Source organism: Dromiciops gliroides, chromosome 6 (assembly GCF_019393635.1).
Source record: "Dromiciops gliroides isolate mDroGli1 chromosome 6, mDroGli1.pri, whole genome shotgun sequence".
In the NCBI taxonomy this organism is placed as follows: domain Eukaryota; kingdom Metazoa; phylum Chordata; class Mammalia; order Microbiotheria; family Microbiotheriidae; genus Dromiciops; species Dromiciops gliroides.
Genome location: NC_057866.1, coordinates 210061015 through 210085213, shown reverse-complemented (window position 1 = coordinate 210085213; position 24199 = coordinate 210061015). Strand labels below are relative to the sequence as shown.

The 24199-nt window shown below is 40.4% G+C and overlaps 3 protein-coding genes across 14 annotated transcripts in view; 2 read left to right on the top strand and 1 right to left on the bottom strand.

Annotated features, from left to right (window-relative positions):
- Window positions 1–9810, top strand: part of UFSP2 (UFM1 specific peptidase 2) — a 31781-nt gene extending 21971 nt beyond the window's left edge. For both annotated transcript variants that reach the window (XM_043973012.1, XM_043973011.1), the window contains exons 9-12: window positions 348–472; window positions 3811–3887; window positions 6693–6817; window positions 9497–9810. In XM_043973012.1, the coding sequence (XP_043828947.1) occupies window positions 348–472; window positions 3811–3887; window positions 6693–6817; window positions 9497–9583 (414 nt within the window). In that variant the 3' untranslated portion in view covers window positions 9584–9810. The remainder of the gene's footprint in view (window positions 1–347; window positions 473–3810; window positions 3888–6692; window positions 6818–9496) is intronic.
- A 161-nt stretch (window positions 9811–9971) lies between these two features.
- ANKRD37 (ankyrin repeat domain 37) overlaps window positions 9972–24199 on the bottom strand; it is a 46455-nt gene continuing 32227 nt past the window's right edge. For 3 of the 8 annotated variants that reach the window (XM_043973033.1, XM_043973031.1, XM_043973032.1), the window contains 4 exons: window positions 13811–13963; window positions 12182–12273; window positions 11063–11283; window positions 9972–10106 (listed from right to left, as the gene is read on the bottom strand). In XM_043973033.1, the coding sequence (XP_043828968.1) occupies window positions 10090–10106; window positions 11063–11283; window positions 12182–12273; window positions 13811–13963 (483 nt within the window). In that variant the 3' untranslated portion in view covers window positions 9972–10089. Of the gene's footprint in view, window positions 10107–11054; window positions 11284–12181; window positions 12274–13810; window positions 13964–14126; window positions 14401–14733; window positions 15676–24199 lie in introns of those variants that run through there. The other 5 variants (XM_043973026.1, XM_043973029.1, XM_043973030.1 and 2 more) reach the window with 5 other exon arrangements.
- LOC122732696 (LRP2 binding protein) overlaps window positions 13865–24199 on the top strand; it is a 51379-nt gene continuing 41044 nt past the window's right edge. The window contains exons 1-3 of one of the 4 annotated variants that reach the window (XM_043973014.1): window positions 13865–14017; window positions 19049–19172; window positions 21943–22055. In XM_043973014.1, coding sequence (XP_043828949.1) covers window positions 19070–19172; window positions 21943–22055 — 216 coding nt within the window. In that variant the 5' untranslated portion in view covers window positions 13865–14017; window positions 19049–19069. Of the gene's footprint in view, window positions 14018–16777; window positions 16833–18778; window positions 18920–19048; window positions 19173–21942; window positions 22056–24199 lie in introns of those variants that run through there. The other 3 variants (XM_043973016.1, XM_043973015.1, XM_043973018.1) reach the window with 3 other exon arrangements.

The following is a 24199-nucleotide window of genomic DNA, read 5'->3' as shown; positions in this document are numbered from 1 at the left end:
ACATTAAAAGAGGCAGAAAAGAAAACAAGTACAATAAATTTTAAGCCTAGAGGCAGCTAGGTGGTGCAGTGGATAGAGCACTAGACCTGTTCTAAGTTCAGATAAGTCTTAGACACCTTCTGTCTATGTAACCCTGCACAAGTCACATAACATCTGTCTGCCTCAGTTTCCCCATCTATAAAATGGAGGTGATAATAGTATTTGATGTCCCAAGGTTGTTTTGAAGATAAAATGATTTGCTGTTTCTAAAATGTTTTGTAAACCTTAAAGTGCTATGTAAATGCTAGCTATTATTACTTTTAACATATATATTATTTTTTTTTTCCCATCTGATGGGGTACAATAAGGCTCTTGTTGATGTGGGAGACAAACCAGCAACATTTGTTGGGTCACGACAATGGATTGGTTCTATTGAGGTACAGCTAGTTCTGAACCATCTGATGGGAATTACTTCAAAAATACTGTTTGTCAGGTGAGGACATGACATTGGTTATTGGGTAATGGTGTTTTTTCTAAAGGATAGTTTATGAACTATAATTGATCTTTAATCTGTAGTAAGATTAAATTTTTGCTTTCTTTCCTTTTTCCCACCTCTTTTTTTGTTGTTTTCTGAATCTTTTTCCTCTTTTATTAATCTTTCCTGTTTCCTTTAGATTAGGTTTTACAGGATTTTGTGTTTATGAGTTTTTATGTTTATTAGCAGAAATGTGTGTATCTTTTTTGGCCTAGGTCTGGGAGAAATTAGAAAAAATGTTAACGCAGAGTGGAGTGGTTGAGAACTTGGCATCTTTTTAGGGCTGGATTCATTAAAAAAAATCTAGAAAGGGAAAATATTCATCATTGACCTATGACTGATGTGTTATATAAATATACATATTTAGTTATGCTCATTTTGTTAAACTATTCATAAATTCATTTAGAATGTGGCCAAAATATATTGATGATAAAATTTTTTTAATTAATGTATTATTTGACATGCAATTTAATACCACCTATTTTAATGGATATTTATTAACTTCATATTATTACTGTACATTGTTCTGTCAGATTCTTTGTAACTCTGGTGACAGATTCTGGTGGTGATGTTAAATATCTTGATTTCTCTACTCTATAAATCCTCCTTTTTTTTTTTCTTTTTTTTTTTTCTTTTTTTGCGGGGCAATGGGGGTTAAGTGACTTGCCCAGGGTCACACAGCTAGTAAGTGTCAAGTGTCCGAGGCCGGATTTGAACTCAGGTACTCCTGAATCCAGGGCCAGTGCTTTATCCACTGTGCTATCTAGCCGCCCCAAATCCTCCTATTCTAAGCTTACTCTATTTGGTACTTAGATTGGCTAAGATGGTTCATTCAAATAAATAAGTAATAGCATTCCTAATGATTCAAAGTGATCATTCTTGAAGTACCACTGTATTAAAATATAAGAAAGCTTTTTTTCACATGGCCCTGAACTATGTCATTTTGTGATGTCATAGGGTCATAGATTTAGAGTCGAGAGTGTGACTAATAAAAACTTATGAGGTCACCCTATAATTGTCTCAAGTTCAGGGAATGTGGCTGGGGTTTATCATATATATGTTACTTAGAAATTAGAGGCTACTGCACCAATTTGGGGATATTAAGCATTTATCAAAGCATATTAAATATTAGTAAAGAGAGCACACATGGCTCTGAAGTATAGGAAAGCCTAGCTAGGGTCTAGGGGAGGGAAGAGAGAGATAATGGGAAACCATAGTGGACTGTATCTGCTCTAACCGAGAGAGATCAGGGAGCATAAGCTCTCTGAGGGAAGGCTTAGAGGCGGCCTTTACACACTGCTTAAAGCTGATTGGCTGGCATCACTCAAATCTATTGGTCGTGCTGAGGTCAGAGCCCAGAGAACAGATCTTCTGGTGGGAACAAGGCTTTCAGGTGGGTGTGGTTTTGAATGAGGTAATTTCCTGACTCTAGGCTGGCCTTAAGAAAGGTCAGGCCAGGCTCTCTCAGTGGGGGCCTCTGGGAGTCCCAAAACCCTTGTTATTAATCATTTTCTCACAAAAGGATTTGATGAGGTCATCCCATCTAACCCCTTGATTTGACAGTTTATAGTACCATTACTACATGATCGCCAAACTCAGTGTAACATTGTTGATCACATCATTTCAGTGGCATCAACCCCTCCTTGTGTAAGGGGGGTTTTAAAAGATCCCCCAGGTTCATTAAGCCACCAATCTGTAAGGGCCAAATTTAATATGGGAAGAGTTAATTGGGAGGCTGGCTGCAATATTGGGACTCAGAACACAACAGGGGACTTGTAGGTCCCAAGTCCCCTCTCTTCCACACTGCCCCCTCCCCAACTGCTTCTCCCAGACTAACAAGAAACAAGATTAAAAAGCCTCCTTTCAATAAAAGCAAAAAAATGGGTTTATTGATGTGGAACAAACTTAGAGATAAGGACAAAGAAAAGCAGGATACGACCTGTAAACTCGTCCACTGGACTCAGCTACTTCTCTATCCCCTTGCGTGTCTCTTGCCTGCCACCGGGGACTCTCCTCCCTCTTTCTGTCTTCTTCTCTCCTCCTCCTGTCTCCTTGGTGTCTCTCTCTCTCTCTTTCTCTTTCTTTCCCTGTCACTCGCTCCCTCTTCTCTACCCCTGCTCCAGAATAAAAAACCCTTCTCTCACAGGAAACCCGGGCTGACCACCCACACACCCCAAGCTAATTGGCTGGCACCCCTAGGATCGGCACCCAAGGCTGGCTGGCGCACGGGGTTTCCGTGCAGGGCACGCCCGGGGCTTTCTAATTTTAGCCAAAGATGGGGTCCCCAAACCAATTCTTAACTTGTAAACATGATGGTTAAAATAGCTTGTTCAAAACATTGAGATAAGTATAGCTATACTGGCTTATAACTTAAATTAAAAAAAAAAATTAAAGCCTCATCAATCTCATACACCAAAATAAAAAATTCTCCCTTGCTATCCCCCCTTCAAAAGAACATGCCTCGTGTAACCAAAAGAAAAAGAAATCCATCCATAGTTCAAAGTGGGGATTTAAAAGCAGGAATGTTAGTCCCACAGAGCCCAGAATCTTGGTCTGTCGTATATGATAGGAGGCCAAGAATCCAGAGTTTCTTGTCATTTCATCAACACATGCCCTCGGAAAGTTTTAATTGTATAAATGTTTTAAATACTTCTTTGCTAGCCCAATAAACTCAATCTCTCCCACTATCCAGGTGAACTAGACTTCTCATGATCCATTGTGACTATTTCAAGATTCAGCTCTATGGCTGGAGAACAAGAAAGTTCCTTTCTGTCACAGCCACATAAATGGGTCCTTGAGTACCCAGCACCAGCCTATGTCCTCTCCCAGATACCACCCTTCCCCTGGAACATTCAGTGTTAGGTGGGGAGAGGGGGCAAACCTCCAGATGTGTTTTCACATCTGTGTCTCCCAGAATTTCTCTCTTGCCTTCTATTCGATGAAAGGAAGCCTGTTGCAATGGAAAGCACTCTGGATGTGGGGTCGGAGGACCTGGGTTAGATTCCAGGCCCTGCCCCTTATGACCTCTGACCTCTGACACATCCCTTAACCACTCTGGCGGACCCCATCTCTGACACCATGTACTCTACCATTTGTGATCGTTCCCACTTAGAACTAAAAAGTGTTACTGCAGAGGGTGTTCTCAGATATTAACCAAAGCTTCTTCCAAATAGCTTTTAGATTTTCCAGCTTAACTTTTCTCACAAATAAATTGTTAAAACATTGTTCTTTAATGCTTATTATCTAAACTTGGAACTGAAGGTGAGGGATCTCATGAAAAACTGTCTCTTTCCTAGCCAAGGTTCTGAATTATCTTCTCAAGGAAGGGAGCTTGCCAATCATTTCCAGAGTGAAGGAACCCCAGTGATGATCGGTAAGGTGTTTGGAGAGTGTGGGGTGTTGGGGATACAAGAAAGACGTCAACATTAAGCATATTTAATGACAAGAGAATTTACAATCAAGGTACATGATTGTTCTCCATAAAAGGAACACTCTCCATAGAGGAACACTCCAGCTCCTTCTGGCTGCTTTGTACATGGGTGATGAGAAAGTGATAGTAGCGTGAGGTTGTAGTCTTCTGAGTAATGATTCCTTCTAAGGAAAAACTAGCCCCCTGCATGGGGAGAGGGGCAGGGAGGGTCTAGAGCATGGCTCCGACCACACCAGGTCTTCTTGACTCCAGCTCTGCTGTACTTCCTGCCCGTTCTAGGCAAAAAAAAAAAATCTTGATCTCTTTCTTCTTTCTGGCCAGATTGTCTGTATTTATTCAGATGTCTAATCAGTTGGAAATACGGCTTCTGTTTCCAAATCCATTGAGTTTCCTTAATATGCTCTCTACCATTTTTCTCTCTAGTTCCTGGTTTTCTTCGCATGAGTAGATTCTCTTAATGTATAATACTATACGTATGTGTGTCTATTTTACACCCTTCCGGAGACATGTTTCTGTGAATTCTTGGTGAGGAGTGACTCCAGAAAACTAAGTCGTGTGCTTCTTAGAGAAATAGTGACCGAGTTGTACTCTACTCACCCTCTCTCCAGACAAAACCTATGTGAACCCACCAGTGCCCTCTAGTGGATCCTTCTGTTCCCGGTACAGAAATGTAAACACAACCCTTATTAACCTTAGTATAAGGAATGTTGAACTTGGACTTAGAGAGACCTGTTTTAAATCCCACCAGATGTAAATCCCTTAACACCTCCAAACCTTAGTTTCTTCATATATAAAATGGAAACTAACATATAGATGTACTGTAATGATTAAAAATGGGAGAGTCATAGTTTCTAAGTAATTTAATCATTTTATTAATAGGCCAGCAGGTTATTGATGGTCATTGGCCATCTCAGAGCAAAGACCCCTAATGGCAGTGGGATCTTCTAACTGTAGGCGGTCCATCTCATAGCAATCAAATCTAATTGGTTGACATGATTTGGAGATATGTTATATTAAAAATTAAGTCTGGGGATAGTGACTTAGGTTGGGCCTTCTTAAACTTTTTCCGCTCATGACCCCTTTTTGCCTGAGAAATGTTAACACAACCCTGGGTATATAGGTATATGAAATAGGTATACATAACTTTTTGATATTGCCAAATTTTTCGTGACCCCGCTATTCAGTTACCCCATATGGTGTCGCGATCCACAGAAGCTTTGATTGAGGTCACTCAAATCTTGGTTAAAAAAAGGATATGTCAGAGAAAGATTGCAGACCCCACCCAAGCTGATGGGGGCCCTATAATTTCCACTTATGTGCAGTTCCTAGCAGGCTAAATCTCATCAGTAAAGTGCTTCAGCTATCTAGATAAGCGGGTGTCTCCACCCAAGATTCTTTGACCCAAATGAATCTTGCTTTCTGGGAGAACTGGACTTTGACATGGGCAGGGGGAGACTAAGAAAAAAAGAAAGAATCACTGCGGATCACCCAAGATAATTATTTCTCACAGTGCATGGTATTAGATACCCAGATGGAAATTTAGTTCCCTCATATCATGTAAAAATATATTCAAGTATATACACACATATATAGATGGATGGATGGATGTTTTTTAAGTACTTACCCTCTGCCAAGCAAGGTGCTAAGTTTTGTGCATACAAATATAAGCAAGCCAGGTCCCTGCCCACAAGGAATTTATATTCTAATACGGAAAGATAATACATATAAGGGAAGGAGAGTTGGGAAGCTGGAGGGGGTAGAGGAAGGATGGTGAGGTGTGTAGGTGTGTTGAATGAGTTCATTTATATTTTATACATTTCACTTATATATATACATACACACACACAACTACACATTTCATTAATATAGGTTAGAGACGATAAGGTGGGTGGTTGAAGGTGGATCGTCTGGGAAAGGGTAGGTTGATAATAATTGTGTTTTGGTAGCAAAGAGGATGAGTGGTTATTTGACTCAACCATAGGATCCCCCTAGGCCAATAAATTCCCCAAACTGTCATATCCAACACTCCAAGTGTAAAGAAGGATAATCTTCTATATCCATTCATTCTTATACTGGTTCAGCTAGTAAAACAGTATCTTTCCTATAATTGCTCAGTGAAGCAGGGAAAAAAGGTGAGGGTACATAAATCTGTTTCCTTAGATGCAAAGAAATGCCAGTGTGAAAAATGATTGCAATTAAAATGATAATTGCATGGAAAATATTAAAGGGGAAACATAAGAGGTGTCTTTAAATATTTAAAGAGATCTCACATAGTAGTAGATTTGTTCTGAGATATTTCCAAAGGCAAAACTATAAACTAGAGGTCAAACTTATCAGGAGATACAGTTTAGCTAAACCTAAGAAAGGACTGCCTGGCTCTCTAAGCCATGTCATGTGGGACGTTGCAGCAGACAGACATTCAAGAAGAGTCTTGACCATTTGTCAGAAATATTGTAGAAGAGATTTCTGAGCTAGTTGTAGTTTGGGCAAGATGACTTGAGATCCCTTCGACATCTAAACTCTTGGATTGTGTTAACAAAAAATAATTATAGACATAATAGAGCATCATTAGGCCTGAATTGTTAAAACTAAATGTATTGTTTCTAAGTATGTCTCCTTTAATCTGAATGTTTAGGTTAAAACTGCTTTTGGATAACTTAAAAAACAGGGCAACTCTTTAGTTTGGACATAAAAGTCCAAGATTCAGTTTTTCAGTTGATTTCAAATCCTCCATTTCCCATTCTATAGGAGGAGGAGTCTTGGCTCATACGATATTAGGAGTGGCGTGGAATGAGATGACAGGGCAGGTAAAATACCTGATTCTAGATCCCCATTACACTGGACCAGAGGACCTGCAAGCCATCATAGAAAAGGTAGGTATTGTAAGTGAAGATAATATTAAAGCAACAGAAATCAGATAGAACTTGTGGTGAAACATACCTTCATGCATACTAAAAATGCACAATGAAGCATATGCTGTCAAATGTGGTTAATGTAACCATACTTCTTTGTTTCAAAGGAAGATTATATTTAGGGGCAGGTAATTAGGTATTAGGAAACTATAGTAACGGGGGGGGGGTACTTTAATCATTTTTCAAAAGAAAACAGAAATTAGGTAACCATTTAGAATTAACTTAGTCTTGTAGACAATCTAGAGCCAGAAAGAGAAAACAAGTTATTTAAGAAAACTTGCGCTTTAAAAGTTGCTGTTTCTGCTGCTGATGATTTTATTTCTGGGGGTGACTGGCTTCAAATATGAGTTTTTATATTAAAGGAAGAAAACTTAGTTAAAAGAAGAAATTTAGACGATATTTGTGAACATTTCTTGGTTTGTTAGACTCAATGATAGATATTTTTCAGGAATATTTCAGGTCATGCCCAAATTATACCATTCATTTATTGGACATATATAAACTTTAGAGCTTGTCCATCTGCATTTATACCTGACCCAGACAGACAATGCAGAGACAATGAACCAGACTCAGAATTGAACATGAAGAGGCTAGATTGACTTTGGACAACTGTGGAGTCCCCTCATGACCCCAAGACTTGACTTCCCTTGAAAGCAAAGGCCCGTCTTTTTTATATGAATGGTCTGCTAGTGTTGCTTTATGGCCCCAAATGTGGCATGCAGTAGCCTCTAAAGAGTTAAAAATTCGCAGGGTGAGAGCTGGAAGGTGTTAGATCTCAAAGCTCCCTCCCCCTAGTCTCTCATACGCATTTGAGTTCTTTCATTGGGTGGCAAGAGCCTCTCCAGAGAAGTGATTGTGCAGTAACCTTGAGCCTGCACTAAGGAGAAAAGAAGGAAGCACAGGTGAGTCTTAGGTGTCCGAAAGATATTTAGTCACAGGAATTCTCTAGAGCTGGCTGGAGGTGGCAGTGTGATGCTGTTTCCAGAATGGATTCTTCCCTGCTTTTTTTTTTTTTTTTCTGTATAGGCTAAGCCCCATCACTGCTGTTCTAGAGATGGTCCTTCTTTTCTGGGATCCCATGATGGTGATGTTTAGGGAATACGATTTTATATGCTACCTTCACATCCAGATCCATTCTTGGAATGCAAAGTGGAGAAAGGGAAGGAAGAAATGAACTTGAGATTGAAATGTTCCCTGATTTGCCCAGGGTTAGTTAATAGGAAAGCCCTGTTTATGATGCCTGGTGCTATGGGGTTGTCTGGGTATCATGACTACTTTATCCATAATGTTATTATGAGGGAAAATCCAGGGGAGGGAAAGTAAAAAGTAGAGGCCAAGTGAAATTTAAGTACCAAGGATACAACAACCTAGGCCACCTGTGGCCACCTGTTGCATGGTACCTAATGGAAAGGATTGTTCTGGATGATATTAATGGTGAATAACATTTCACATCTCTAGTGGCATTAGTGTATACGTACTTTGAAGATACTGTCTCATTTTGTTTTAGGAAGAGCCCAGTGAGGGTCAGAGCAGTTATTTGTTCAAGATCACACAGCTAATTGGCCAAACATGAGCTCAAGCAGACCCCTTATTCTGCTCTACTGGGGCTATGGGACCAGTTTTTTCTTTATGTGGACTTGCCATAGTGCATGCCAGTTAACCAAGTAGCACATCTTGGGGTCAGGGTGGTCATGTTTTGCCATCAGTCACCAGGGTTCCTCTATAGGTTGATTAGATCCTAAAAGGATTCCATACCTGGAACATAAACCTTTCAGACTATTTGGAAAACATAAAGATGAGCTATATTGGAGAAAAGATCAAATTTTTGCTTTTTTTTTTAGGGTTAGAGATAAATATTTAAAATGTATCTTGCCTCATGGAGAAAGAGGCTTCAGATTTTCATTTGAATTTTTGCAAAAACAACTGTCAACTTTAGTTTGAAGATTAAAAGTTCTGCTAGGGTAAGGGATAAGATCGTTACTCACTCTTATACTTAATACCTGCCTTGTATGTAAAGAGGGTCCTGGGTCTCCCCACACAAGCTTCATGGGATGAACACTGTTGCAGGTGAAAGATCAGAACCTACTATACGACTCAACTAGATTGAGGGTTTCTTTTTTCCTGAGTAAAACATTTTATCTGAATAAGAAATAACAAATGACAATTAACTACCAAGGATCCTTTTTAAAAATCAGGTAGCAGACAGTATAAGAAAAGCGCATCAACTTTTCTTAGTGCTTTTCTGTTTGCAGAGAATCATGTTTGTGAGGAATACTTTTGGCTACAAATACTATTCTTGGTTAGGGAAGGAATAGGGCGACAGTCATGGTACTACTGAATGAGGGTGAGGGAAATAGTGAACACTGCAAGCACACATATTAGTGTGTGATATAGAACAACCCACTATTTACAAATACATTTTGATTTGTTTCTTCTAGAAATTATTGCTAATTTGTAATTAAGAAAAATACTCTAGCACTTTAATGAAATTTACTCTTGAATGGAAGTTCATGTACCATGTTGATGTGATGGTAATCTATGAACATGAACATTTGGAAATTTCCTGGGATTGTGGGGGATAGAAAGGTGTTACTGGAACTAAACAGTATGACTAGTTTATTTTTCTATCTTTTTACCTAGGGTTATTGTGGATGGAAGGGTGCAGAATTTTGGAAAAAGGATACCTACTATAATCTATGCCTTCCTCAGCGACCAAAGACTATTTGAAGAATCTTGAGTAGAACCAGTATTTATTTATAACAGAGTGTAGGATGCATGATAATGATATAAAAATAAAGCACAGACTTCATACAAAAACAAACAGGTAGGCAAATGTATATATAGTAGCGATTTCAAATGCAAGCACATCCCATGTGCAAAATACTCTGGTTAACAATAAACTGTATTCCTGCTACAATAATTGAAGAATGATTAAAGCTGATTTTTCTTCATTATTGTTGGAGTCTTTAGAAAAGGTTTTTAAAAAATCACCCTAACGAAATAAGTTAAAGATACAAAGTTGGAATACATATAACCAAATGCAGCATACCAAAACTATGTGAATACATGTATTCTTAAAAATGATCTTCACTCAGAAGAAAGTTTTAATATATCTTGCTCCTTCTTAGAAGAAGATGAAAACATTTTATGGTTCAGTCCAGTAGCTTGTGGCCCAGAAAGAGATCATCAGTCTAAAGGTCTGCTCCAAACTTCTTTTCAGTCAGCTTCCCATTTTAACACAAATGACCTGCTTCAGGGGGGGAAAAAAAAAAAGAAGAGAGATTTACTTTGTGACATTTTCTACTAGAACATTTACAATAAGGGAAATACAGAACACTGCAAGTACTTATTAGTTTGTGTGATATATAACAAACCATTACACAATTTTAAATATGTTTGGGCAACTATTTACAAATACATTCAGTTTCCTCTGGAAAATATCACTATTTAGTAATTAAGAAAAATACTAAGACTTTAATGAAACTTAGGTAACCATTGCCTTCAAACAGTCACTAGTTGCAATCAGAATCTAAATATGGTCAATCCTCGTTGTTGCTAGAAAATGGCATGAAAGTCAAAACACTTTTCCGCATAAAATTCTTTATTTTAAAAAATTCTGATATGTACTTTTCCTAAGACAGTAACCATGAAATAACCCATAAAATACAGGGGAGAGGAGAGGCAATGCTGACCAGACAGGGAGGAGCATTGATGTTAGAAGAACCCAGAAGTAAAAAAAAAAGGGGGGCAACACCTGTCATCGCTAACCTCCCTTTCAGCTCCTTGATTGAACTGTTCCCCATGAAAAGCGCCTTCCTGAGGGGAGTCTCAGCAAGAGCAACAGGCCCAGCACTGCTGAGGGTGAGGGTGACCACCATCTTATTTACCCACAAAGTAGCCATTGCAGGAAGTTTTACAAATACTTTCCTCCTTTAGGAAATACAAACTTACACACTGCAGTTGCCAACTTGAAAGTGAAAATGAGGTTACTCTAATCATGAGAATACTTTAAATTGGAAAACTAAACAATGAATGTTGAGGACTGACTATATTCTAATGAGAATATGATATTACTAGCAGTTCAAAACGAGAGATAAATTGAGCTTCACTGAATTATTAAATACAAGATTTTAGAATTATAACAAGCTTAATTCTAATATTTATATGGAAATTTTCACTGTGGGGGTCGGGGTGGAACCTACATACCATCTGATCGCTGCTTCTTCCCATTTGAGTTGTCTGCATTTCTGTAAGCTCTTTTATTTTTAAGCAGCAAACCACGCTTGTCAGTGTTGAATGAATGTTTGGACTGTTCACATAATTTCATACTCTGTGTATGTTTAACTGTTGTGAGAAATTTGGCACATTCCAGAAATCCACAAGACCATGCCAAATCTTCTGCAGTCTGCCCGTTTTTGTTGCGTAAGCTGCGATTTAATCACAAAATTGGAGCTTAATTAAATAAAAATGAATTGCTATTTCTAAGATTTAAATTTTTTTTAAGTTTTTTATTCTATGCTAAGAAAGCCCATGAACAAAAACATTCAAATAAATAATATTTCAAAAGGCATTTAATTTTGTCAATGTATGTACTCCCTCCACCACCCAAAAAGGAAAAAAATTATTGTATATAAAACAAACTCAAAATTATTTATGTTATTAAATGTTTATTAAAATTTAATAAAAGTCCTTTTTGCTTCTTGTGTCCTCTTCTGGTCTCTTTCTGTATTTTCCCTGATTTTCTTGTTATTGCTTAACATTTATTATGTTGATCACAAAAGGCAGCTGTCATCAAAATAATTTGACTCTGCCAGGAAAAAAGTTGTTGTGGGACAGAAAGAAGTATTCAACTTCAGTGGCCAACATTTTAAAGAGGAAAAAACAGCTTCTACGTGGGGCTCTCTGTTTCCTACAACAAGCAAGTTCTGTAGTGAGATTTCAAACACTATTAAAATGAAATGGGTTTTCCTCCGTCAAAACTGAAAGAGAACATTTCTGTAATTATCAACAGCATAAAATGGCTATAACTGTAAAGCATTCTGATTCAAAATGTCAGAGTGATAGGAGTATGAGTAGATGGAACAACATCAAGTTAAAACTTAAATTAAGTCTAGCATTTCTGGCAACTCACTAATAAAGCAGTGAATGCTAATGAACTCTGTAAAACTATCTTCCTATTCCTGGTGTTTCCAAGGAAAGGGCAAAATTGAAGCAGTTATTTGATTTTCTACTTTACTGTGTTAAAGGGATTACATGAAATAATTTTTATAAAGGCACTCTGGAAACTGTTGTACCAAACAAATGGAAGGTGGTTTCATCACTTACTCAATTAGGGCATCACTGGCTACAAGCAGACTGAGGCATTCCAAGCTCCCCACTTTAGCTGCCTTATGTATTGGAGCTTCTCCAAACGCATCCTGATTAAAAACACGAAGAGATGGAAATTGAGATTGTCCACCCAAGAACCTCTCCTCCCAGCACTCCCTTCTCACTGGAAGGCAAAGAGGTGAGTCTAAAGGATTTGAGATATGAGAACTATACAGTTGTGGTTGCATGCCATAGTCATTTTTCCCAGTTTCATGATTTACAGCAGAGGTCACTCCTGCTGTGTGTAACCCCGAACCAGATTAAAATGTAACTGGGAAATATTTTTTTAAAAAAATTTTAAATACAATAAAATGGTTAATACTACATTTTAAAACTAAGTTACAATATGGCCCATGTACAGATTAGTGGCCTTTTTATTTGAGATTGACACCACTGATTTACAGCATTTGGGCACAACTGTCCTTTTGCCAAATATGTACAAAAGGACTTTATCCTATAGATACTTTTTGGGTAAATATGGGTCTCCATACACATTGCTAGTATGGTGGTGTTTTCATGAGTTAAGAGTAGAAAAAAAATCATTCTACGTTATTTTGTAAGAGATAAGCAAATCAGAAACAAGCTAGAGCTTATCCTACAGCACAATTACAACTTTAAAAGATCAAAGGGTAACTTTATTAGGAAATGAATTCCAGGTAAACAGCTAAAGCAGTCTTCTGAAAATCTCTCCAAAATTTAAGACTTCACAAAATGAGAGCAGCATGACATTGAGCCACTGAATGGTTGTCAGAGGACCCATGTTCAAATCCAAGGAGATTTGGTGCCAAAGGGGATAAAGCACTGGCCCTGGAGTTATGAGGATCTAAATTCAAATTTGACCTCAGACACTTACTAGCTATGTGACCCTGGGCAAGTCACTTAACCCCAACTGCCTTAAACATCCGGGGCTATATCTAGTCATCCTGATAACATATCTTGCCACTGGACCCGGGTGGCTTTGGAGGAGAGAGTGAGGTTGGTGACCTTGCACAGCCCTCTCTCACTTCAATTCAGTGCAAGGCAAGACATCACCTCGAAGTGCCGGTCCTCTTTGAGAATGTGGGACAAACAACAAGGGCGTTCAAATCCCACCTCCTGGGTCTCAGTTTTCCTCAGGTTAGATTTCAGTGGCCTCCAATATCTCTTCCAGCTTTAGTTCTCTGACCAAGATCTATTTGGAGCACTTTAGAGTTGCAAGGGACCTGATCATTTAATTCAAACTCCTCAAACAATTTTTTCTGGTCCTAGCATGCACACACACCCCCACCACCAACTTTTCTGGGATACTGAAAAGCTAAATCAAAGTTTCAGACGCAGAATTTGAACGCAGATCTTTGTGATTCTTACGGCCCATATGCTGTGATAACCTGCCCTCTCTCCTGATTTATCCAAAGAAGACCTAGAGCCCCAGAGAGGTTAAGTGACAAGGTACAATGGGAATCAAAGTGATAAATCTGAATCTCCGCGGAGTCGGATATTCTTTGCAATTAACCAATGAAAAAGGAGACCCACCAAAGGGAAAGCCCCGGGGTTGGCCCGGGGCATTGTGGTGCTGGCGGCCCAGCCCTCCCGCGGTTGCCTAGTTACCTGTTGATTGAGGTCAGCCCCCGCCTGCAGCTGCCAGAGCAGAAAGTAGGGATGCCCGGCTTGCGCCGCCAGGTGCACGGGAGACTGGCCGCAGGCGTCCCGGGGGGCGTTCACGGCGCTGCCCGGCTCCAGCAAACATTGCGGGCCGTCCACCTGAGGAGGGGGGAGGCACGGGAGAGAAGCGGGGAGGTCAGACGAGTCATCCAGGTAAGCCCCGCATCTACAGCCCCGCTCCGGCCCCCTGAGCCCCAGCGAAGTGACCCCGGGGCGCCCTCCTTCCCCAGCCCCGGACGGACCCACCGACGGACGGACACACCTCGGCCCCGCAGTCCAGCAGCAGCATCGCCCCGAGAGCCGCTACCGGCAAAGAGTGGCCGCAGCTCGGACGGGAGCTCCGTGGTCAGCGCGGCTCAGGGGCTTCCCCAGCTTCCCCCACCCCCTGGACCGTTCAGTGCTCCCCGATGCTCCTCTATCCGCCCCCTTCCTTTTTTTTCCCTCCTATTATTCCTTTTCTCTCTCCGGTTACTCTTTTCTCCTTCCTACTTCTCTTGCTCTTTTCCCCCTTTTCCTCTTCCTCCTCCTCCGGTTACTCCTTTTTTCCTATTAATCCTTTCTTCCTCCTGTTACTTTCTCCCTCCCGTTACTCTTTCTCCCTCCTCCTCTTGCTCCTTTCTCACTCCTGCCTCCCCCCCCTTCTCCTTTATCTCCTCTCTTCTTCCCCTTTCTCCTCCTCCTGTTACTCCTCTTTACTCTCTTCTCCCTCCTCTTCTTTCCCCTCCCTCCTCTTCTTTCCCCTCCCTCCTCTTCTTTCCCCTCCCTCCTCCCCCTTTCCATCCTCCGGCTCTCCTTCCACCCTCCTCCTCTTTTTGCCCGCCTACTGACCCCTAAAGACCTCAGGGTTCCCAGCCCTGCACAGCACGTACACAAACATCACCATGTGCAGTTCGGGGCCCGGAGTGGGGTGGGAAGAAATCCCAGGGCAGTCCTTGCAACTGATTGGCTGAAGCTTGTGGGCGGGGAAGTTTGGAAGGGAGAGCCCCGCGGAAGTGCGCAGGCGCAATGGGATTCCCGGGGGCGGGGGCGAGAGCGGGAGGCCATGGGGCGGAGGCTGCCATGAGGTACCTCGCAGCCCGGCACGTCGCACACCCGCTCGCCAGCCCTGGGGAGGGGGTGGAGGTCGCTGTGGGTTTGGGTTCCTGCTTTCCTGCACGTAAGCAGGAAACGTGAGGGGCTTGGACCGCTTGGTGGCTGGGCGAGGCACCCCATACCTGGCTCCAAAAGAGTGGGCGGGGAGAGGAGAGACCTCCCCCTGGGGCCCCCGGGGGTGGGTGCGTGTGATGGCCGGGGCTCCAGCGATTAGAGAAGGCCGGGACCGGGCCTGGGCCAGCCTAACCCCGCCAGCCGGCTGTTTCCTTACGAAGCCGCACTCACCTGGAGGGGATGGGGGCCATGTTGGCGCAGGCACGTTCTGGAGCCCCGGCGAGCTGGGCCAGTGGCTGTCTGCACGCGGTCCCTACTCGAGGACTGTGTCGTGCCATGGCCTGAATAATGGGGGCAGGCCAGGCTGGAGGAGGAGTTGGGAGATTTAATCCCGAACCACTGAAAATGCTGCTGCTTTGGATCTAGTGATTCCGAGCTCCGACGGACCCCGGGGCTCATCCAGTCAAAGCCCTTCGTTTTACAGACCCCTGGAGATCAGGTGGCTTCCAGAACCCGTTGGAGGGCGGGCAATATCTTTTGCCTTCTCGAGGTGTCAGACCCCTCCAGACCCCATTTGGGGTTTTCTTCTTCTTTTTTTTTTTTTGCGGGGCAATGGGAATTAAGTGACTTGCCCAGGGTCACACAGCTAGTAAGTGTTAAGTGTCTGAGGCCGTGTTTGAACTCAGGTACTCCTGAATCCAGGGCCGGTGCTTTAACCACTGCGCCATCTAGCTGCCCCCATTTGGGGTTTTCTTGACAAAGAAACAGGAGTGCTTTACCATTTCCTTCTCCATCTCATTTTGCAGATGAGGAAACTGAGGCAAACAGGGTTAAGTGACTTGCTTAAGGTCGAGCAACATCATAAGAGAGAAGAAAAGTGATCAAAAGTGCCAAAGTCTGCAGGGAAGTCAAGAAGGATGACAATTGATAAAAATCTACTGGTTTTGTTGATTGAAAGATCATTGGTAATTTTGGAGAGAGCCGGTTCAGTTGAAAGATGAAGTCATATATTCATTTGAATATATGAGGTCAGGAACCAGACAGAAAAGAGTTTAAAAAAAAAAATAAGAGGAAAGGAATCCACACCTAAGATTTATGGTAAAAATTTAGTTGTGAATAGTTAATATTTTTCTCAGGTTCAAATTAATAGTGAACACCTTAAAATAAGCCACTTGTATAAAATTTTTATTAAAGCATATTTTTGAGAGTCTTTTGTATAATATAATTAGTAATCATCATCATCTTTGATCAAAAACAGTAATTCATAGTGCCAGTGATATTTTTGTATCTGTGGAAGCCATGTTTTAGAAAAACTGGAGCTAGAAACCTAATTTTTTTTTAAGAGGGTTAAGAGTATAGGGGCAGCTAGATGGTACAGTGGATAGAGCACTGGCCCTGGAGTCAGGAGTACCTGAGTTCAAATCCAGCCTCAGACACTTAACACTTACTAGCTGTGTGACCCTGGGCAAGTCACTTAACCCCAATTGCCTCACTAAAAAAAAAAAGTATAGAATAAGGGAGAACAGTGATTATTTTGGGAAAGCAGCATGAATTTCAATTAAACAACAAATATATTAAGTACTTTCTGTGCAAAAGAAGCAGACAGGTAACACGGTGGCTAGATGCCAGAAGATGACTTCCTGGATTCAAATCTGAGACACTTATTAGCTGTGTGACCTTGGGCAAGTCTCTTAATCCTGTTTGCCTCAGTTCCTCATCTGTCAAATGAGCTGGAGAAGGCAGTGGGCAAGCCACTCAAGTATCTTTGCCAAGAGAACCCCAAATGGGGTCAGGAAGAGTTGGACATGACTGAAACTTAACAGTAAGTGCAAAAGAATTCTGCTAGATATGGGGGAAGGTACAAAGTTCACATCCGACAAACTCTCTTAGCGATTACATTCTAAGTAGGTAGATAAGATACATCCCTATAACATTAAGGCATGATAAATATATTAGAAAGGCACCAGAAAATTGCTAGCTGTTATCTGAGGTGAAATTGGTCATTACTGACTCAGAGGGGAATCAGGGAAGGCTTTCTAGACATAGCACGTGAGTTAGGCTTTATAGAAGGGTTAGTAATTCAAAAGGCAGAAGATGAGAAAGACAGGTTAGGCCAGAGGTTCCCATACCTCTTGGCTTTCAGTGTATCCTTCCATAACCTCTAGTTAGTATATAAGGAAATAAATTCTAGAATTTACCATGCATATATTAAAATAGAGATTAATTTTAAAGAATAATATACGAATTTACAAAGCACTCCCTGTACCCTTTATTTTTCCCATCAGAATATTAACTCCTTGAAGACAGGAGCTCTCTGCTTTTTATTTGTATTCCCAGTCCTTAACACAGTGCTTGGCACATAGTAAACACTTAATCAGGTGTACACTGATACTGAGCCCAAACTGGACTGCCCTGTGACCATCAGACAGGAGCATAAGACATCAAGGATGTTTCTGTTCTCTTCTCCCCTTCCTTTTTGTTCATTTCATGTGTTTTGCCCCAAATCAGGGGCTTTTGTCATTGACTCAGCATAATGGGCATTGGTTCAGTTGACTCAGTCACTTTTGGTCCTTGGAGAGGGGGTACTATTGTTATTGTGGAATTTTGCTAGGGAATGTTTAACTTTGGTGAGGTAGCAGTCCTCAAGGGGTAGACTTGTATTAGCAAAACTACTGCTAAGATCAATAGTCTCTCTTGTCCAAGAAAGACCAAAGTGAATTTCTATCACTACCATTATTCCAGATGAAGTAAATAGGAGTGAAGTGGAACTATAGTTGGCCATAACACTATGGAGCTAAGCCCTTAGAACTAGTCACAGAATCTTAGAAATGGAACTTAATAATAACCACCAGCCCTTTATAGTCCTTTAAGGTTGACAAGTGCTTGGCAGATATCCCTATTTTAACCTCACTACCCTAGGAAGTAAGAGCTATTATCCCATTTTGTAGATGAGGAAACTGAGGCAGACAGATTAAGGGATCTGGGTCGCACAGCTAGTTAAGTATCTGAAGCCCAATTTGAATTCAGGTTTTCTGACTGTTCAACACTTTTCCTATCATGCCACCTGACTGCCTCTTACAGCCATAGAGGTCATCTATACAACTATCCATTTTGTAGTTCAGAGCTGTAAAGGAAGCAGGCCTAACGCTCAGACCTGCAGACTTCCAGTGCAGGGTGCTTTTCAATATAACACCCTGCCCCCTCTTCCTGCAGTTTAGCCCATCAGTCAGACATTTCATCATCTGTGTTATAGTCACATAGATCCAGTCTCACTGGGTCTGCTCTTTCCTACCATTCAGATCTCGTCGCACGTTGATGAGAATAAGTTTTAACAATGGAATGAGGGAGGCGAAGAGCTAGTATGTGAGGGAAAAGCATAAGCACTGTTTAGTTTACTTTCTTATATCTTTGAAACTCAGAGTATCCTGGCCTCCTATGTCCTATGTAGAATTGCCTCACTCTTTTCCATGCAAAGACCCCTTCAACTATAGTCAGTTTTAGACCATAGCACTTTAATTGACAGGGAAAAGAGAAAAAGAACTAAATAAACTTTATATGCTCGGCTGAGATAGAAAAGAAGCTGTAGTTTAGAATAAAATTAGGACATCCTCTTCAGCCCGTTCTGATGAGCTGTTTATCATAAAGCTTCCTGGTGGTCACTAAGCAACTGGAAGGTTCTGTTGTAGAGGAATTCTGGCTTCGGGCAGTGTCAACAGAACCCAGGAGTAATCAGCAACTGTGGTGTGGGTAACATAAATCATATCAGTATGTGAACTTGTGAGCTAACTAGAGCACAACTGATTCCTTGGAGTTTCAAAATGATCCAGATGGTATTGATTTTATGAGAGTTGTCTCTCTCCCTTTATGCTCACCCTTTTGTTGATAGCTATGGCCCCTTCGACTTAAGTGGTAAGGTTGTTTGGAGGGGGTGGCGGTGTTTAGGGTGTTCTTCATGACAGATAACAGTGGGGAATGGAGTTCATTTTTTCATCTCTCTAGAAGTCTTCTACCCATTTTGTCTGTGTTTGTTATTTACAGACTACATATTGAAGATACCGAATGAAGTTAATCAGTGAAAAACTGCCTATGGGTCTCCAAGATGCTACATTACACTGTGCTACCAAGACCGAGAAATTAAACCAATGGAAAAAGGATAAGGAAGGTACAAGTCCTGTTACCAGCCACTTCTAGGCTTTCTCAAGTTTCATATTTGAATAACACCATCGAGAGATAGGAAGTTTCTTATTCTTCAAGGTATTAGTGTTGTGTCTATGGACAAGTTAGTGAGCTTCACTTTCTGTATTTCTAAGAGAATAATTATTAATACATTCTCTACCTCACAGGGTTGTTATGAGGAAAATACTTTACATGTAAATCTTAAAATAGTACAGAAATATGAGTTGTTCTTGTTATTTTATAGTGCTTTTCCCCAGCTTACTCATAAGACAGCACTTGAAGGATTTATAATCCTGTAAGACTTCCACTCAATTTATGTTTAGGAGAGTTTCTGGTTCTGTTATTAAATCATCTTCAAAGTTCAGGATGCCTCTCCATAAGGGAAGTAAATTCACACGTTACTTATATTTAATGTATTTGAGATTAACATTTAAAAGTACAAGTTTGTTTTTCCTGGAGACTTTTTTTTTTTTAATTTTACATATCATGTAGAGTGGTTAGCCCATTAGAAGACAGCATTTATAAGGCTGGTTAGAGCATATTCTTCATATTTTAGTCCTACACAAGATGAGGAACAGAATAAAACCCTATTCTTTGGCTAGAAATTGCATGGCTCACCCCCACTTACCCACATTGTAGGTGTTATCAACTTATTTATAAAGTCTCATACGGTTCTTGTGGATGAAAAAATAAAAGTTGTGAATTAGATGATCTTCATCAGATTTTAAATGTGGTTGAATGACCAGACCCAAACAGCAACCATTAATTGAAATTTGGTGTCACTTTGGAAGGAAGGTTCCTAGTGATCTTGCTTTTTTGCCCTGTGATCTTTAACATTTTTATCAGTGACATGGATATATGTGTGTTCATAAATAGCTTGAGCTCATTAAATCTGCAGATGATCTACTTCAGAGACATGATCCAAAAAAGGTCTCCATACATTTTTTAACACAGCCAGTGTGGGAAATTGTTTTCCTTGATTGTCTTTACGTGATACAAGCGTTTTGGTTTTCTCTTCCCTCAGTAGGGTGAGGCGGAATAGAGAGAAAATGAATACTTGTTAATTGAAACAAGAAAATAAAATTTCAGTGATCTTGATAAGTTAAACTGTTGGACCAAATCTAATAAAGTGGGATTTAATAGTAACAAAAGTCAAGTTCAATTATGTGTGGGTTCAAAAAACTTCACAGTTATAGCAGTTTAAGTGGAAAAGTACTAGGAGCTTCAGTGGCCTCTGAGCTCAATATAAGAAAGGCAGCCGTGTGATGTGGGCTCCAGGACTGCTGCATTGCAAGGAATAGGATCCATGCCCTCATTCCACCACTGCTCAAGTATTGTATTCGGGTCTGGGCACACTTTTCCAGAATATGCAGGAGCTGTAAAGCATCCAGCTAAGGGCAAGCAAAATGGCAGAGAGCATTAAGATCATGCTAGAGTCTTGAGTGAAGGGACTGGAGATGTTTAGCTTAGGATGATCAGACTAGAGTAGGAGGGAAGTGGAAGGAACTAGACCTAATAATTATCTTCAAGTACTTGGCTGCTATGTGGAAGTGAGATTAGACTCATTCCACTTCCTGGAAGGCAGAGGGGAGGTTGAAATAACAATGGGGGGAAGTTTCATAGAGGAAGATTTTCTTTTAGAGTAAGAGAAAATTTTTCTAACAATTAGAGCTATCCAGAAATGGGATAGGATGCCTCAGGAGGCATATGATGATGTTGTCGCTGTTTGTTCTTCATTTTCGAAAAGGACCATGACATCAGGGTGATATCATGACTTGCACTGAATTGAATTTAAGTGAAGGAGGGCTGTGCTAGTTCACCAACCTCACTCTCTCCTCCAGAGCCATCTGGGTCCAGTGGCAAAATATATATCAAGACGACTAGAGATGGCCTTGGATGTTTAAAGGCAATTGGAAGTTAAGTGACTTGTCCAGGGTCACACAACTAGTAGGTGTCTGAGGTGAAATTCGAACTCAGGTCCTCCCAACTTCAGGTACAGTGCTCTGTCCACTGTACCACCTAGCTGTCCCCATATAATGATACATCTCACTAGAGACCTTTAAGGAAAGGCTAGATGATCCTTGTTAGGATATTTTAGAGAGAATTCTTGTTCAGATATAGATTATTTCAAGAATATATTGTATTTTGATTTACATTTAAATATTTTCCTGTATATTCAAAAGACCCAAATGTGTAGAACTATAGAATTATACTGTTAGAGCTGGAAAGGATCTTAGAACATATTCAGGGGGCAGCTTAGGTGACGCAGCTGATAAAGCACTGGCCCTGGATTCAGGAGGACCTAAGAGTTCAAATCTGACCTCAGACACTTGACACTTACTAGCTGTGTGACCCTGGTCAAGTCACTTAACCCTCATTGCCCTGCAAAAAAAAAAAACAAAAATAGTGACTAGACTAACTTTCTTGAAATGATGAAGCTTTGTGTGTTGGAGACCTAAGTGAATGAAACTGAGTTTAATCCTCCTTAGAGAAAAATCCTTCTAAATATGATACTGAATGCTCAAGGATGACTAAGAGTTTCCTCCTTTTGTGTTGCTGATTTTGTACTATTTTCTCATATATGTAAAAGCCAGTTTTAGAATGTGGCCTAGAGCAGGAAAGAGGCAGGGGGAAATGGGTCAGGGAAGGAGGGGTGTCTCTGTTATTGTATTCTTTCAAAAAACAGATCCTATGAATTTATAGGATCATACTGTAAGATTACAAGGTAGTATTCATCAAAAAACTTTTTTCATCAGATTATTACAATCATACGAAGTTAGTGGAAAAGGCGTTACAGTTACTAAAAGAAAGAATAAGAAAAGGAGATCCTCTGGCACGTTTCCTGCGAGGTCAACTATACTTTGAAGAGGTAGCTTTAAAAACTTTTATTTTTAAATATATTAAACTCAAAAGATTGCCAGGAAAAAAAATCAGTGGAAATAAAGTCAAGGTATTTTCCTTGTATTTCCTGTAATTCTCTTGTGGGATTCTCATATCCAGTTTTCCTACATGAATCCATTAAGGAATGTTTTAAAGTAGACTACACTATAAATGACTTAAAAAACCAATTGACCATTTTACCTTTGCCCTTATTAATGGATGTGGCCAAAAGACAGTTTCTACTACATAATCATTTTTTATAGTGTTCCCAAATATGAGTTAAAATCTCGCTCCTTGGATAATATTTAAATCACTCTTTTGGGGGTTTTCTCTAGACCTGTGATTTATTGATGTGGGGAACTTCTAATGTGGAAATTCCCTCCACAAATGCAGATCAGTTTCTCGTCTGTAACTTATGAATTAACCTGAATCTTCACTTTAGTATAATAAAGGTCTCTTTAGGACAGGGATGTATCCTTCCTATAAAAGGTGGATTCTTGTATGTGTACAGCTATGTATTTCTATCTGTGTGTATATAAGTGTTTTTGTGACATACATATATAATTTATAGTATAAACATATATAATTTGTGTATATGTTCACTTATATTTGTGTATACTATATACACATTGATAGTATACACACATTATATATCTATATACATATGCATACACACATAGGGAAACATGTATATTTTAAAGTTAATGGCTGAATAACACAATTCTAATTTATGACCCTGATCACCCTGCTAGAGACTAGTAATGTGTTTGAACTTGTGTGTGTTGTAATGTTAGTACTTGATCTTTAGCTTTGATCACCACTTCCTCTCAAACTGCATTATAGACAGACAGCTCAAGACCTTAAGCCCAAAAGCCCTGGGGATAGCAGTAACTTCCAGACTGATAGCCCTGTTTCCAGCCCAGCTCCTACAGCTGTCATCAAGGGAAACAGCCCTTGTGAAGAAGGGCCCCCCATCTCCACCATCATCAACACTGCCAGACAACAAGCTAGCCAGGCTGAAGCGATAAGTCACCCTGCAGAAGAGACAGAAGGAGCTACGTGCCAGGCAGAACCACCCACCCTCAAACTGGGAAGAGACATAGACACAGCCCAGCACCCTGAGTCCAAAGAGCCCGGAGAATTCCAACACCCCTCAGACCACCCACTGGCCTTGCATCTCATGCAGAATCCTGCAGCTTATTGTCCAGGGAAATAATCCTTTTGGGGTTCCAAAATGGTAACTTCCTATTACAGGTGGTGCAGCCCTGACTCCTGAGCAACCACAGCTAACAAAGACCTGGAAAAGAAAGTTCTCTTCACAGTATCCTTGGCACTGTCCAATACTTCATCACAAATGGATCTGTGATGTTATGAATGAAAGCATTAAAGAATAGGCACTAGCATCTGCTTTGGTACTAGACCCTAAGGACCATGGGATTTCTCCATCTTACTTGCAATGGAAACCTCCTATGTGGTCATTCTCCCCCTAATTAGAATATGAGCTCCTTGCTATTATATTTTTATTCACAGTGTTTTGCATATAAGTGCTTAATAAATGCTTTAAAATTAAATCATTAATGATAAATATGTGCCTCTGTATTTGGACCATAATTTCCTTGGTGTAGAAAACTTCTGGTATGGAAACTTCCTTTACCAATACAGATCTGCAACTTATATATACTTTATAAGACTAAAGAGGTGACTGGGAACACTTGGAAGTGAAATGATTTGCCCATTGTTACAGAGCTAATTTGTGTCAAGAGACAGAACTGGAATCTGATTCATCCTGATTCCAAGGCCCACCCAGAACTCTGTCCATCACATTGTCTCCCATGTATACATAAATTAATATGTATATATGTACATATATATGCAATAAAAATTAATGGCTGAGGGGGCAGCTAGGTGGCATAATGGATAAAGCACCAGCCCTGGATTCAGAAGGACCTGAGTTCAAATTCAGTCTCAGACACTTGATACTAGCTGGGTGACCTTGGGCAAGTCACTTGACCCTCATTGCCCTGAAAAAATAAAACATTTTTTAAAATTAATGGCTGAGGATCAGTATTTTGTTAGCACCAACATTAACCAATTTATCACCAATCTTGATATTAGCCATAGTAAGTTAATAGT